The 14,412-nt window shown below is 39.8% G+C and overlaps 1 protein-coding gene across 4 annotated transcripts in view; it reads left to right on the forward strand.

The window, feature by feature from the left end:
- Positions 1–14,322, forward strand: part of LOC127632768 (transmembrane channel-like protein 6) — a 48,006-nt gene extending 33,684 nt beyond the window's left edge. For all 4 annotated transcript variants that reach the window (XM_052111529.1, XM_052111528.1, XM_052111527.1 and 1 more), the window contains 10 exons: positions 2,217–2,398; positions 2,513–2,603; positions 2,681–2,778; positions 3,475–3,570; positions 5,168–5,243; positions 5,541–5,674; positions 6,296–6,472; positions 8,256–8,334; positions 8,439–8,534; positions 13,381–14,322. In XM_052111529.1, coding sequence (XP_051967489.1) covers positions 2,217–2,398; positions 2,513–2,603; positions 2,681–2,778; positions 3,475–3,570; positions 5,168–5,243; positions 5,541–5,674; positions 6,296–6,472; positions 8,256–8,334; positions 8,439–8,534; positions 13,381–13,398 — 1,047 coding nt within the window. In that variant the 3' untranslated portion in view covers positions 13,399–14,322. The remainder of the gene's footprint in view (positions 1–2,216; positions 2,399–2,512; positions 2,604–2,680; positions 2,779–3,474; positions 3,571–5,167; positions 5,244–5,540; positions 5,675–6,295; positions 6,473–8,255; positions 8,335–8,438; positions 8,535–13,380) is intronic.
- The last annotated feature ends 90 nt before the right edge of the window (positions 14,323–14,412 follow it).

Here is a 14,412-nt window from a genome sequence, read left to right on the forward strand (position 1 = left end):
ATGCGGTGTACATGTCAAAGACATTCATCCAGCATGTGTTTACATTGGAAAGCAATGGGGAAACGGAACAGATGCGTGCAAAAACACATTAGTGTGAACGGCCCCTAACTCATCCGTTTGTGCGTGTCTGTGAGTGAGAGTGTTGCGCACGAAACATTTGGTAAGCCTATTTATTTATTTATTCATAAAATCCTGTACCTGAAGTCCAACTTGGAAAAACTGACCCGAGCAGACCTCTGCAGACCTCTAACCCCTCGTGCTGCCAACCCGCATCTCTGAATAGCATTGCACAGATCGAGTTACTGAAGACTTTATCAGTTCACACCAGTCTGGCCATTCTCTGTTGATTTCTCATCAACAAGTGTTTCATACACAGAACTGGAGGATTTTTGTTTTTGGCACCATTCTGAGTAAATTCTAGAGACTGTTGTGTGTGAAAATCCCAGAAATACTCAAACCAGCCCATCTGAGGGGGTCTGTGTATCTCAGCGAGTATTGATGCTGACTATCACACCTGGAGTCGTGAGTTTGAATCAGGGAGTGCTGAGTGACTCCAGTCAGGTCTCCTTAGCAACCAAATTGGCCTGGTTGCTAGGGAGGGTAGAGTCACATGGGGTAACCTCCTCGTGGTCGCTATAATGTGGTTCTCGCTCTCGGTGGGGTGTGTGGTGAGTTGTGCGTGGATGCCACGGAGAATAGCGTGAAGCCTCCTCGTGTGCTCCGTCTCCATGGTAACTCGCTCAACAATTCACGTGATAAGATGCGCAGATTGACAGTCTCAGATGTGGAGGCAGCTGAGATTCGTTCTCCAACACCCGGATTGAGTCTCTACACCACCATGTGGACTTAGAGTGCATTGGGAATTGGGTGTTCCAGATTGGGGAGATAAAGAGAAAAAAAAAAACAGCCCGTCTGGCACCAACAATCATGCCACGCTCCAAATCACTGAGATCACATTTTCCCAATTCTGATGGTTGATGTGAACATTAACTGAAGCTCCTGACCCGTATCTGCATGATTTTATACACTACACGATTGGCTGATTAGATAATCACATGGATGATTGTTGGTTTGAGCTGGTAAAGTCTGCAGTAACTCAGATAACCACTCTGTACAATTGCAGTGAGAAGAATATCATCTCTGAATGCTGATCTCACGGGTTGGCGCTGTTTAGGTGGCATGATGGGGACCTACTCAATATTAGGCAGTGCAACTTTTTCAACTATACATTTATTAATACAGTTTATTGCGTTATAAATAATTGTGAGTTTATCAGTGAGTAGGGCTTTACATTATAGACGTGAGAGTGATGAAGAAAGATGTACAATACAGTCATAAAGAACTCGGCTGATGTGCGGTCACTGGTGTGTATATCGGCTATTTTACAACAGCTTCAAACATTACTTATCAATTACAATTCAGAATCTGTTTTACAATATTAGTTTTACTGAGTTTTTAATGCGTTTGTTACTGTATATAATGTGAGTTATGTATACACTGGACGAGTGCTGATGATGTTTAAACTAATCGCACATCTGAGGAGATTATAGCTAACATCTGTTCTAATGCTGTCAGTCGATTAACTCTTTCATTTAATTAACTTGCTGATTAATTAATTAAAAAATAGTTCAACATATATTTATTAAATGATTATAAATGGTTATATTGAAATAATTTTAAGTGCTGGTATATATGGAAAATAATAATTCAGAAAATGAATATACATGACATTATTGTGGCAGATGAGTAAAGCATTGATTCGTGTCTTGAGAGAACAATATATTGTTTTATTTCTATATTATTGAACATATTAAGAGCCGTCATGGCCTACAGTCCACAGTAATCATTCTGTGACTTCATCTGAGGCGGATGAGCACGCGTCTACAATCTGCGCTCGCTGCCCCCCGCCGACTGACACACGGCACAAATACGAAGGTGGCACTAAAAGCTTGAATAGGACAATTCCTCTTCGCACCCCAGGGGTGTGATTCATTGCACATTATTTTTGACAGTGAATTGTTCTGAATAAGCGTGTTAAATCCTCAGCACTAGTATTTTCTTGAACATGATTTGTGGTTATTTTGAGACACCGTTATCATGATATATAATCACTCAGTTGAAGATCCCACTCGCCGTCTCGTGATGAATGTTTCTCCGAGCGTTCAGATTCACAAGGAGAACTGATTTTATTCTCTCTTCATCTCTCATTCCCTCAGGACTTGAGAAATCGCTCGAACACGAGCTCGTCTAACGATCTGTTACTGAAGGAGGCGAGTCTGTTGGCACTTCCTGTCGTCGTGTCCAGCATCAATCTGCTCCTGCCTGGGTTCTTCAACGCTGTGGCCTGGATGGAGGAGTACGATTCTCCCAGCATGCTCAATTACATCTCCATCGGCAGGTACAACTGCTCGAAAAGGGATTGTTCGACTTCGGTTGTGACCAAGAATGGTAAATTGAAAGAAATGTGGGCAGTTTTTTCTTTTCTAAAGTTCTCACTTCCTGTTTCTCACAGGAACTTGCTGTTGAAAGTGAGTGTTTTGGGGGTGCTGTGTTATCATTGGCTGGGGCGAGTGGCGTCAGACCCTCAGAGTCTGGGATTACAGGTGAGACACGCGTGTGTTATCCGCTGTGTCTGTCGTGATGCTGGTTTGTGTGTTTGATGTGTTTGTGTTGTTGTCAGTGCTGGGAGAGTTTTGTCGGGCAGGAGTTGTACCGTTTCCTTCTAATGGACTTTATCTTCATGATGCTCGACACGTTCTTCGGAGAGTTTCTGTGGAGGTGAGACGCTTTCTGGAATCTTCTACTTTGACCCCTGAAACCAGATAAATGAGTTAATGAGAATGGAAATGTTGAACTGTGCAGACAGTGTTTATTAAAGAACTATAATGAAAGTTCATCATTTACTCACCCTCATGTCGTTCCAAACCCGTATGACTTTCTTCGGTGAAACACAAAATGAGGAATTTTAAAGGATGTTCACTGATTTTACTATATTGGCAGTCGATAGTAACTCACTTTAAAGAGCATTTATAAATGTAATTCAATACAGTCTTTTAAATCATGAATGAAAAGTTATAAAATAGTATTACATATTACCGATCATATATTTAAAGATTAAAGTGCATTATAACACATGAAATATCTGACTTTGGGTATTTAGCATGTTTTAATATATTCTTTAAAGGTGAAAATGGGAATAGATACATCTTAAAATGTGTTTACAATTCTTAATAATAATTTAAAAAATGCAATTAATTATAAATCATAATGATTACACACTTTAAATATGAACAGATGAGTATTACAGTAAAATATAATGGTGCGTACAGTTATTATAAAGAATTGTGAAAGTGTTTTAATGCATTAGAAACTCACTGTGTGTGTGTGTGTGTGTGTGTGTTCACTTGCAGTGTGCATGAATATGATTTGTGTTTGGTGTTGTATGATATCTGTAGTTCTGTAACTCTTTCTCAGGTTGTTTTCTCAGAGAGCTCTAAAGAGAAAAAGGAAACCCGTGTTTGATATCGCACGGAATGTTTTAGAGCTCATCTATGGACAAACTCTGGCCTGGTAATGATATATCCCATCACACTACAATTATATTCTCTTCTGCACACTGATGAGTGTTTGAAAACGAGACTCATAGCAACATGTTTTATATATTTCTATAATTGATTTCTGGTTTGCGTTATAACAGTAGTGCGCGTGTGTGTGTGTTATAAACAGTAGTGCGCGGCGTGTGTGCGTGTGTGTTATAAACAGTAGTGTGTGTGAGTGTTATAAACAGTAGTGTGTGTGAGTGTTATAAACAGTAGTGTGTGTGAGTGTTATAAACAGTAGTGTGTGTGAGTGTTTTAAACAGTAGTGTGTGTGTGTGTTATAAACAGTAGTGTGTGTGAGTGTTATAAACAGTAGTGCGTGTGTGTGTGTGTGTGTTATAAACAGTAGTGTGAGTGTTATAAACAGTAGTGTGTTATAAACAGTAGTGCGAGTGTTATAAACAGTAGTGCGAGTGTTATAAACAGTAGTGCGAGTGTTATAAACAGTAGTGTGTGTGAGTGTTATAAACAGTAGTGTGTGTGTGTTTTAAACAGTAGTGTGTGTGTGTGTGTGTGTGTGTGTGTTATAAACAGTAGTGTGTGTGTGTTATAAACAGTAGTGTGTGTGAGTGTTATAAACAGTAGTGCGTGTGTGTGTGTGTGTTATAAACAGTAGTGTGAGTGTTATAAACAGTAGTGTGAGTGTTATAAACAGTAGTGTGTGTGAGTGTTATAAACAGTAGTGTGTGTGAGTGTTTTAAACAGTAGTGTGTGTGTGTGTGTGTGTGTGTGTGTGTGTGTGTGTGTGTGTCTTATAAACAGTAGTGTGTGTGAGTGTTATAAACAGTAGTGCTTGTGTGTGTGTGTGTTATAAACAGTAGTGTGAGTGTTATAAACAGTAGTGTGAGTGTTATAAACAGTAGTGTGTGTGAGTGTTATAAACAGTAGTGTGTGTGTGTTATAAACAGTAGTGTGTGTGAGTGTTATAAACAGTAGTGCGTGTGTGTGTGTGTGTTATAAACAGTAGTGTGAGTGTTATAAACAGTAGTGTGAGTGTTATAAACAGTAGTGTGTGTGAGTGTTATAAACAGTAGTGTGTGTGTGTGTGTGTGTGTGTGTGTCTTATAAACAGTAGTGTGTGTGAGTGTTATAAACAGTAGTGCGTGTGTGTGTGTGTGTGTTATAAACAGTAGTGTGAGTGTTATAAACAGTAGTGTGTGTGTTATAAACAGTAGTGTGAGTGTTATAAACAGTAGTATGTGTGTTATAAACAGTAGTATGTGTGTTATAAACAGTAGTGTGAGTGTTATAAACAGTAGTGTGAGTGTTATAAACAGTAGTGTGAGTGTTATAAACAGTAGTGTGTGTGAGTGTTATAAACAGTAGTGTGTGTGAGTGTTTTAAACAGTAGTGTGTGTGTGTGTGTGTGTGTGTCTTATAAACAGTAGTGTGTGTGAGTGTTATAAACAGTAGTGCGTGTGTGTGTGTGTGTGTGTTATAAACAGTAGTGTGAGTGTTATAAACAGTAGTGTGTGTTATAAACAGTAGTGTGTGTTATAAACAGTAGTGTGAGTGTTATAAACAGTAGTGTGTGTGTTATAAACAGTAGTGTGTGTGTTTTGCTGTAGGTTGGGTGTGCTGTTTTCCCCTCTGTTACCTGCTGTTCAGATGATTAAACTGCTGTTTCTCTTCTACATGAAGAAGGTTTGTTGCTTCAGAATCATCTGTTCTCAACTGAATTTCCACTATTATTTTGCCTGTGATGTCTGATTTATGAACAGTTGTTTTTGTTTAATAATTTGATTTGATTCAAAAATCTTTGTTGTATCACTTGAATATACAAACATGTGACAATCTGCATGACAGTGATAAACAGTGCTATTTATGGAAATAAAGTCAATACATTTTCACTGCAAACAAAGAAAATAACAAAAAAAAAAGAATCGGTGAACACTTGTCCACTCTACATTTCTCTTTGTTCTTGTCATCTGTTTTCTATAGGTGAGTCTGATGATGAACTGTCAGGCATCAAGTAAACCGTGGTGTGCCTGTCAGATGACCACCATCTTCATCACGCTGCTCTGTTTCCCGTATTTCCTGGGCTCTGCCGTGTGCGTCACGTACACCATGTGGACGTAAGTGTAGATCTCGCACATCATCAGGGCTGTTTTCACCTGCTTGCTTTCACTTGGTGTTTGTGTGAGATGCAGCACTGTTTACATGAAGCAAACTCCTCCGCAGGAATCACATTACCTAACACTTACATATTCATCCACTTGACAAGTAGTCCCATTAGAATTGGCAGACATGTTCTCTTGACATTTTCTCGAGCAACTTTTTCAGGTATCACCCTGGGATGCTTTTAAAACAGTATTGAAGGAGTTCCCATCTATTCTGGACACTTAGTGGCTTCTTTTCTTTATTATTTGGTTCAATCATCAATTTAAAAAAAATTATATTTTTTATAATGTAATAAATGAATATGTTGGCACAATTATATTTTTGTCTACAAAACTAATTTCAAACATTTAAGCATATGCCTTCAGATCAAATCATCTTTAAGATCATGAGAAACATTTCAGTCAACTGACCCCAAACGTTTGACCGGTTGTGTGTACTAAAGAAGTCATGTTTGTGTTTTTAGTGAGCTTCACATTTCTTCATTTCTACGCTCCAATTGCCCCATAGACTTCCATTGTTAGAGTATTTTTTGTAAACAAAATATTTAACCTGGAATATTCCTCAAACTCATCTAGGATAGAGCCATCTGGCAGCTGCGGTCCATTCCAGGGATTGAAGACCATGTTCCAGGCTGGGAAATTGTGGGTGGAGCAGCTGGCAGCGGCCAATAAGAACCTGTCCTGGCTCAGCTGGGCACACGCACACCTGGTGGAGAACCCGCTCTTCCTCTTCCTGTCTGCTGGCATCTTCCTGTGAGTATCCTCTGTTCATGCTCAGATGTTGCTCTTTCAAAGCTCACAAGACTTTATAAAGTTCACAGTTAAGCTTCATTAAAGTCTCAGATATTTCTCCTAAACTTCCTTTACCTTCATGTGGTGTTCATGACCCGTTTTAATTGTGCTTCTTTAATAAAAATGGTATCCTTTATCTGAGTGGTGCAAGACTTTGACTTTTCCTCCACCAGTTATTGATGATATTAGTGATCTCTCATTGACTTCACTTGATTTCATATCAGGCTAACAATATTTTCTATTTCCAAACTCTTCCCCTAACCCTAACCTTCACACTAACGTGCACATCAGTAGATTTGAAGATCAATGTCATCTGACCAATTTAAGAGGTTTTTTTTTACCTATGAGGTCATTTACAAGTGCAGACAAACCTGTCTATATATACCAAACATGCCACACAGGCCGAAGCTTGAGTCTGACCCCTGTGTGGCAAAGTTTATTCGGGAATATTGATGTTTGAAATAAATGAAAGGTAGCACAATAATTACTTTTGTTTGTTACTCGGTCAGGTTTGACAGCATGTTTGAGCATCATTGCAAAATCTGGAACTTCAAATAATGCAATAATTTGACAAATAAGTTTTGGTATAAATCTACATCGAATGCATAAATTGTGGTAATATGTAGAAATTAAGTTTGTTACAACAGTGCCTTATAGAGATCAGCCAATGTATGAAGCACTGGAGCCATCTACTGGACATACTTGTTATTTCATCTAATTATTATATTTTTATTCCAGTAGATCCAGAGACCCTCAATGCATGACAAATTGTTACGTTTTGACACTTTCAATTTACCAAAATATTTTTTATTGAAGTGAAGATAAGATAAATTGTGTTTGTTTTATATAATGTTTTAAATTAATGGTGTAATTAGTCATGTAGTGCTTGATAAGTTCTAAATGCCATAAAATGCCCCCCAAAAATTCACAATTTAAGTGTTTTTGCTTTATTAAAAATAGGGTTTTTGAGTCACAAGTTTGAATTCAGGGCGTGCTGAGTGACTCCAGTCAGGTCTCCTAAGCAACCAAATTGACCGGTTGCTAGGGAGGGTAGAGTCACATGGGGTAACCTCCTTGTGGTCGCTATAATGTGGTTCTCGCTCTCGGTGGGGCGTGTGGTGAGTTGTGTGTGGATGCTGCAGAGAATAGCGTGAAGCCCCTACACACGCTACATCTCCGTGGTAACATCCTCAACAAGTCACGTGATAAGATGCGCGGATTGACGGTCTCAGACGCTGAGGCAACTGAGATTCACTACGCCACCACGAGGACTCGGAGCGCATTGGGAATTGGGCGTTACACATTGGGGAGAAAATATAAATAAATAAAAATGGTGTTTACATATCTTAAAAAAACAATATTACACTGTTCGTGTCATTTTTTACCCACGAACACCACGAGTCACAAACGAAGGGTTAAGAGAAATAAAGATAAACACAAACGAGCCAGCTGTTGGCGTACACGGAGACTTTAGAGCGATAAATGATTGTAGATAGCATAACTCTCTCTGAAGAATTGAATGTGAAGTTTTGAGTTCATATTGAGTCTTTTGATTGCAGACTTTCTTGGCAAATTTGAGCAGTTTAAGATGTTGAGATCTCTTGTGATACTTGCAAAGTCTCCAATTGGTCTCCATTTAATCTGATTCTTGTCTAGAAGAAATAATTGACAGATTAAAGAGATCTCGTGTATGATTACATCAAGGTTGAGTGGATTACAGCTGTGTTTCTCTGTGTTTGTGTAGAATCGTCATTTACTTTCACAGTCAGGTGGTTGATGGACAGAGGAAGATCATCGAGCTCCTTCAGGAACAGATTAAAAATGTGAGATTCGAAATGACTTTAAATATATAAAAACTGAATCATGCATATTAACAGACGTCTGACTCTATCATGACATCATCTTCTGATATTATCTGTCCAATCAGGAGGGAGAAGATAAGAAGTTTCTCATCATGCGACTGCAGCACATTCATGAACGGAGACGAACGGTTTCAGCACGGCACGCTAGAGGAGCCAGTGAGGTACACACACATTTATAGATGGGTAGTAATCCTGTAGTATAACCCAGAAGTGGATTCTAGAAATGATTATTAATTAAGTTCACTCGCTTGCCACCATTGTCAGAAAACACACGGTATATAATCTGTAGAGGTGGGGAGTTTTAGGTACCTCTCAATTTAATCATCATTCTTACAATAGAAAGCTGCACTACGGAGGATTTCTCATTTTGATCACATTATTATAACAGTTATTATGGTGCGTTCACATACAACGCAAAGACAATTTTCTCCTCACGTGACTTTGACCGCTGGATTATAAATGTGTGTTTAAAATGGCGTTCCTTCGAGTAACGTGAACCCGTGAGTATTCCCGCTTCTCTTCCAGATAAAGGACAGGAGGCGGGGCTTCTATGACTTGGTTCATAGTAAAGTTCAACCGATAGCTGGATTCAAGTAGACGCGCATATTTTCAGAACTTACCAGGTCGTCCGACTTCCTCTCTCACTTTCCTCCAAGCGATGTCTTTATTCGTCCGGTCTCTGTACATGTATGACGTTGTGTCACACAATTCCGGGTGCCCACACACCGCTACAACAATCTTTACAGATATGTTCTGCTACTACGTCAGTACGTCAGTGACATACGGACAATCTCAATGCTGATAGGCTTTCGCGACAACACGTCATGCAGTTTTCTCGCTCGAGTTAAAAAATGTCATCTTGCGCAAATGAATCGATTTTGCGTGTTTGAGTCATGTCATTCGCTTCATTCACGCCGCCCGGTGCGAATTCACGTCTATTCGCATCTTTGCATTGACTTTGTATTTAATCGCTCTGCATGAAACGCTCGATTCGTGTTGTATGTGAACGCACCATTAGAATTGAGCCAGAACATAAAATGCTTAAAAATCGTGTTCTTGCCTTATCCGGATTCCCTACGGCTTACGGTAGTGATTTTACATTTGTATATCATTTAAACAAAATGCCACATCCACAACTTTACGGTTTCAGATGCTTAACAAAGTCATTTTGCTAGTGTTTGTTAATAGACAGCGTTTCGAAATGCTGTGATATAATATATTTCGGATATATAAAGAGCAGCGCTGAAGCACAACTGATGTAAAGTAACCTGCAATTTTGTCTTTCAGCCAAAGATGTCGCTAGAGTGCATATTCTGTAGTTTCACTTTAGACTTGTATTTTCTTGCAGTTTCTAAAAATGTTTCTGGCGAGTAAATTTTAATTTGATTTAACCTCATGCAACCCCGCGGGTGTGGATGGTGTATTTTGGCTTCGATATATGTATGTTTTTTGACTGAAACCTGTTTGACTGTAGAGAGAACAGTCTCTAGTTTTGTTTGATATACTGCTTTAAAAAAATTCATTCATTTTTCACTCGTCAGCACACTGATAAACATGAAGGACACATATGTGGAAGATGGCACCAAATTCCCTCAAAAGTTGAAAAACATTTTAGAATAATTTTCAACTCTTAACACGCTTCACGCTTTCGCTTCATTTTAATATACATGTTGTTTTATTTTGTTTTCGCAGTACAATATGATTCTATTCATTAACATTATTAAATGTATTCCTATATTCACTGAACATTATCACATTGAGAATAAATGAGTTCAAAACTGATAAATGTGTCTTTCAGAGGCTTTATATGGAGTTAGGATGAAAATAAGCTGCATTTCAAACTGTTCTGAGACCAGTGCAGACAGACAGCACACTGCAGGTTAAGTCATGCACTAAATAGGGAGCAAGGGAGCATCCTATAACTCTCTATAACTGTTCTGAGACCAGTGCAGACAGACCACACACTGGAGGTTAAGTCATGCACTAAATAGGGAGCAAGGGAGCATCCTATAGCTCTCCTATAACTGTTCTGAGTCCAGTGCAGACAGACAGCACACTGGAGGTTAAGTCATGCACTAAATAGGGAGCAAGGGAGCATCCTATAGCTCTCCTATAACTGTTCTGAGACCAGTGCACACAGATAGCACACTGGAGGTTAAGTCATGCACTAAATAGGGAGCAAGGGAGCATCCTATAACTCTCTATAACTGTTCTGAGACCAGTGCAGACAGACAACACACTGGAGGTTAAGTCATGCACTAAATAGGGAGCAAGGGAGCATCCTATAGCTCTCCTATAACTGTTCTGAGTCCAGTGCAGACAGACAGCACACTGGAGGTTAAGTCATGCACTAAATAGGGAGCAAGGGAGCATCCTATAGCTCTCCTATAACTGTTCTGAGTCCAGTGCAGACAGACAGCACACTGGAGGTTAAGTCATGCACTAAATAGGGAGCAAGGGAGCATCCTATAGCTCTCCTATAACTGTTCTGAGTCCAGTGCAGACAGACAACACACTGGAGGTTAAGTCATGCACTAAATAGGGAGCAAGGGAGCATCCTATAACTCTCTATAACTGTTCTGAGACCAGTGCAGACAGACAACACACTGGAGGTTAAGTCATGCACTAAATAGGGAGCAAGGGAGCATCCTATAGCTCTCCTATAACTGTTCTGAGTCCAGTGCAGACAGACAGCACACTGGAGGTTAAGTCGTGCACTAAATAGGGAGCAAGGGAGCATCCTATAGCTCTCTATAACTGTTCTGAGACCAGTGCAGACAGACAGCACACTGGAGGTTAAGTCATGCACTAAATAGGGAGCAAGGGAGCATCCTATAGCTCTCCTATAACTGTTCTGAGACCAGTGCAGACAGACAACACACTGGAGGTTAAGTCATGCATTAAATAGGGAGCAAGGGAGCATCCTATAGCTCTCCTATAACTGTTCTGAGACCAGTGCAGACAAACAACACACTGGAGGTTAAGTCATGCACTAAATAGGGAGCAAGGGAGCATCCTATAGCTCTCCTATAACTGTTCTGAGACCAGTGCAGACAGACAGCACACTGGAGGTTAAATCATGCACTAAATAGGGAGCAAGGGAGCATCCTATAGCTCTCTATAACTGTTCTGAGACCAGTGCAGACAGACAACACACTGGAGGTTAAGTCATGCACTAAATAGGGAGCAAGGGAGCATCCTATAGCTCTCCTATAACTGTTCTGAGACCAGTGCAGACAGACAACACACTGGAGGTTAAGTCATGCACTAAATAGGGAGCAAGGGAGCATCCTATAGCTCTCCTATAACTGTTCTGAGACCAGTGCAGACAGACAACACACTGGAGGTTAAGTCATGCACTAAATAGGGAGCAAGGGAGCATCCTATAGCTCTCCTATAACTGTTCTGAGACCAGTGCAGACAGACAACACACTGGAGGTTAAGTCATGCACTAAATAGGGAGCAAGGGAGCATCCTATAGCTCTCTATAACTGTTCTGAGACCAGTGCAGACAGACAGCACACTGGAAGTTAAGTCATGCACTAAATAGGGAGCAAGGGAGCATCCTATAACTCTCTATAACTGTTCTGAGACCAGTGCAGACAGACAACACACTGGAGGTTAAGTCATGCACTAAATAGGGAGCAAGGGAGCATCCTATAACTCTCTATAACTGTTCTGAGACCAGTGCAGACAGACAACACACTGGAGGTTAAGTCATGCACTAAATAGGGAGCAAGGGAGCATCCTATAACTCTCTATAACTGTTCTGAGACCAGTGCAGACAGACAACACACTGGAGGTTAAGTCATGCACTAAATAGGGAGCAAGGGAGCATCCTATAGCTCTCCTATAACTGTTCTGAGACCAGTGCAGACAGACAACACACTGGAGGTTAAGTCATGCACTAAATAGGGAGCAAGGGAGCATCCTATAGCTCTCCTATAACTGTTCTGAGACCAGTGCAGACAGACAACACACTGGAGGTTAAGTCATGCACTAAATAGGGAGCAAGGGATCATCCTATAGCTCTCTATAACTGTTCTGAGACCAGTGCAGACAGACAGCACACTGGAGGTTAAATCATGCACTAAATAGGGAGCAAAGGAGCATCCTATAGCTCTCCTATAACTGTTCTGAGACCAGTGCAGACAGACAGCACACTGGAGGTTAAATCATGCACTAAATAGGGAGCAAGGGAGCATCCTATAGCTCTCCTATAACTGTTCTGAGACCAGTGCAAACAGACAACACACTGGAGGTTAAGTCATGCACTAAATAGGGAGCAAGGGAGCATGCTATAGCAAATAAAAGTTCAGTTTCAGGCTGCAGATGATGTTTGGACACTCGATCATCAGTTCATAGATTCAACATTTATAATGGATCATTTTATCTGAACATGATTGACAGTAATTGGATGATGCTGGACATTACTTTCCATCTGAATTAATTATGATCATTTATTATGTCTGTAACGTCTCATGAATAATCAACACTGCTGGACACATGAACAATTTGATGAAAAAATATTTCTATACTTTGGTATATTTCTATAACTTAGTTGTGCTTTCCACATATGATGACATACATTTTTAGGAAAGTTATTTGCTCTAGAATATTTATTAGGTGCTACAACAAGCCACTGAGTAATTAATTTTTAAAAAGTATACAATTCAATACAGCTTAAAATTCACATTTGAGAATGAAAGTGTGTATGTCGTAGAACAAAATGTCCATGTATCGTCAAGTAATGTTTACCACAGATCTTATTTAACTCATAAATCCCGTTCTGAAGCCCCAGAGGTACATCCCGAGGGAGCGCATGGCCAGTTCTCTTCCGGGTTTGTGGGCTTTAAACTGAACCGCTCTATACCGTGTTTTGCTATTTTGTTTGGCGGTGCAGAAATCACACACTTCAACTTAAGTTTTATTTACTCACCCAAACTAATTTTTATTTGCTGTTTGCGAGTGTCAATTTTGACCCTGTTGTTTGTCATCTCGTTCCAGGACGCGAGTGATTCATGAGTCGACCGCAACGCTCTTCATCCTCGAAGTCGAGCAGCTTCCTGTTGACCTGTTACCATGGAAACACACTGGAGAAAATAACAGTTTACATTAAAACCTCTGCGTACACGACAGCACATCAAACATTACAGAGAAATGTGTGTTTCAGAGGACACTACACTGAGCACAAGTAGAGACATTTTGCACATCACCGTTCATGATGTAAGATGCCGGAGTGCTGCGATCATGTGCTGACCGATACGGTTGATTGGAAGCTGTTCTCATGAAAAGGGTTCACTGTATAACACTTAATTTTGGTGATGGTGTCATATTTGTCTTTACAAAGCTTAACATTACTGTGAAAAGTGGAAAGATTTAACACTCGCTATTATATTTCTCAATAACTGGACCTCCCCCTTTTTTATATTGTGATTATAGTATTGTCTAAAAAGCAATTTTAAATAAACATTTTTTTAATCAATATGAATTTAGAAAAAACACTTTTTGCCATGTTTATATATATAGTTAATATATTTTATGAAGTCATGCGAACGAAATGGCACATCATAACACGCATGTACGCTATACATTTCAGAAATACTCGTTCAATATAATTAGCATAAAACCATGTAGCTTAAGTTTGTTTCTGTTTGAGCATTTTATACAAATCACAATATAAAATCTCAACGTAAATACTCTCCAGTCACATGACGGAATAAACGTATTAAAATGTGCTTATAAATGTGAGCTGGATCTTGCTTTGTGTGTCCACCTCAGGGCCGTGGCTAGTGAGGTGAAAGGTGGGAATGATGCTGTATTTTTAGACGGTCAGGAGGCCCAGAACACCTTGCTACAGCTCTGATCCACATATCTAGTTTATGTTCCTTTATGCAGTTAGTGATGCTGTTCTGAGAATGTGCTTCTTTATAATCGGCACAAGAGAGTTTGTCCACCCGTCACTCATCTTCAGAGATGAAAAAGGAGAAATGTCCAGTTTGATTTGGCTGCAGTTCATCATATGACCAGCAGAGGACC

The sequence above is a fragment of the Xyrauchen texanus genome, chromosome 39, assembly GCF_025860055.1.
Source record: "Xyrauchen texanus isolate HMW12.3.18 chromosome 39, RBS_HiC_50CHRs, whole genome shotgun sequence".
In the NCBI taxonomy this organism is placed as follows: Eukaryota; Metazoa; Chordata; class Actinopteri; order Cypriniformes; family Catostomidae; genus Xyrauchen; species Xyrauchen texanus.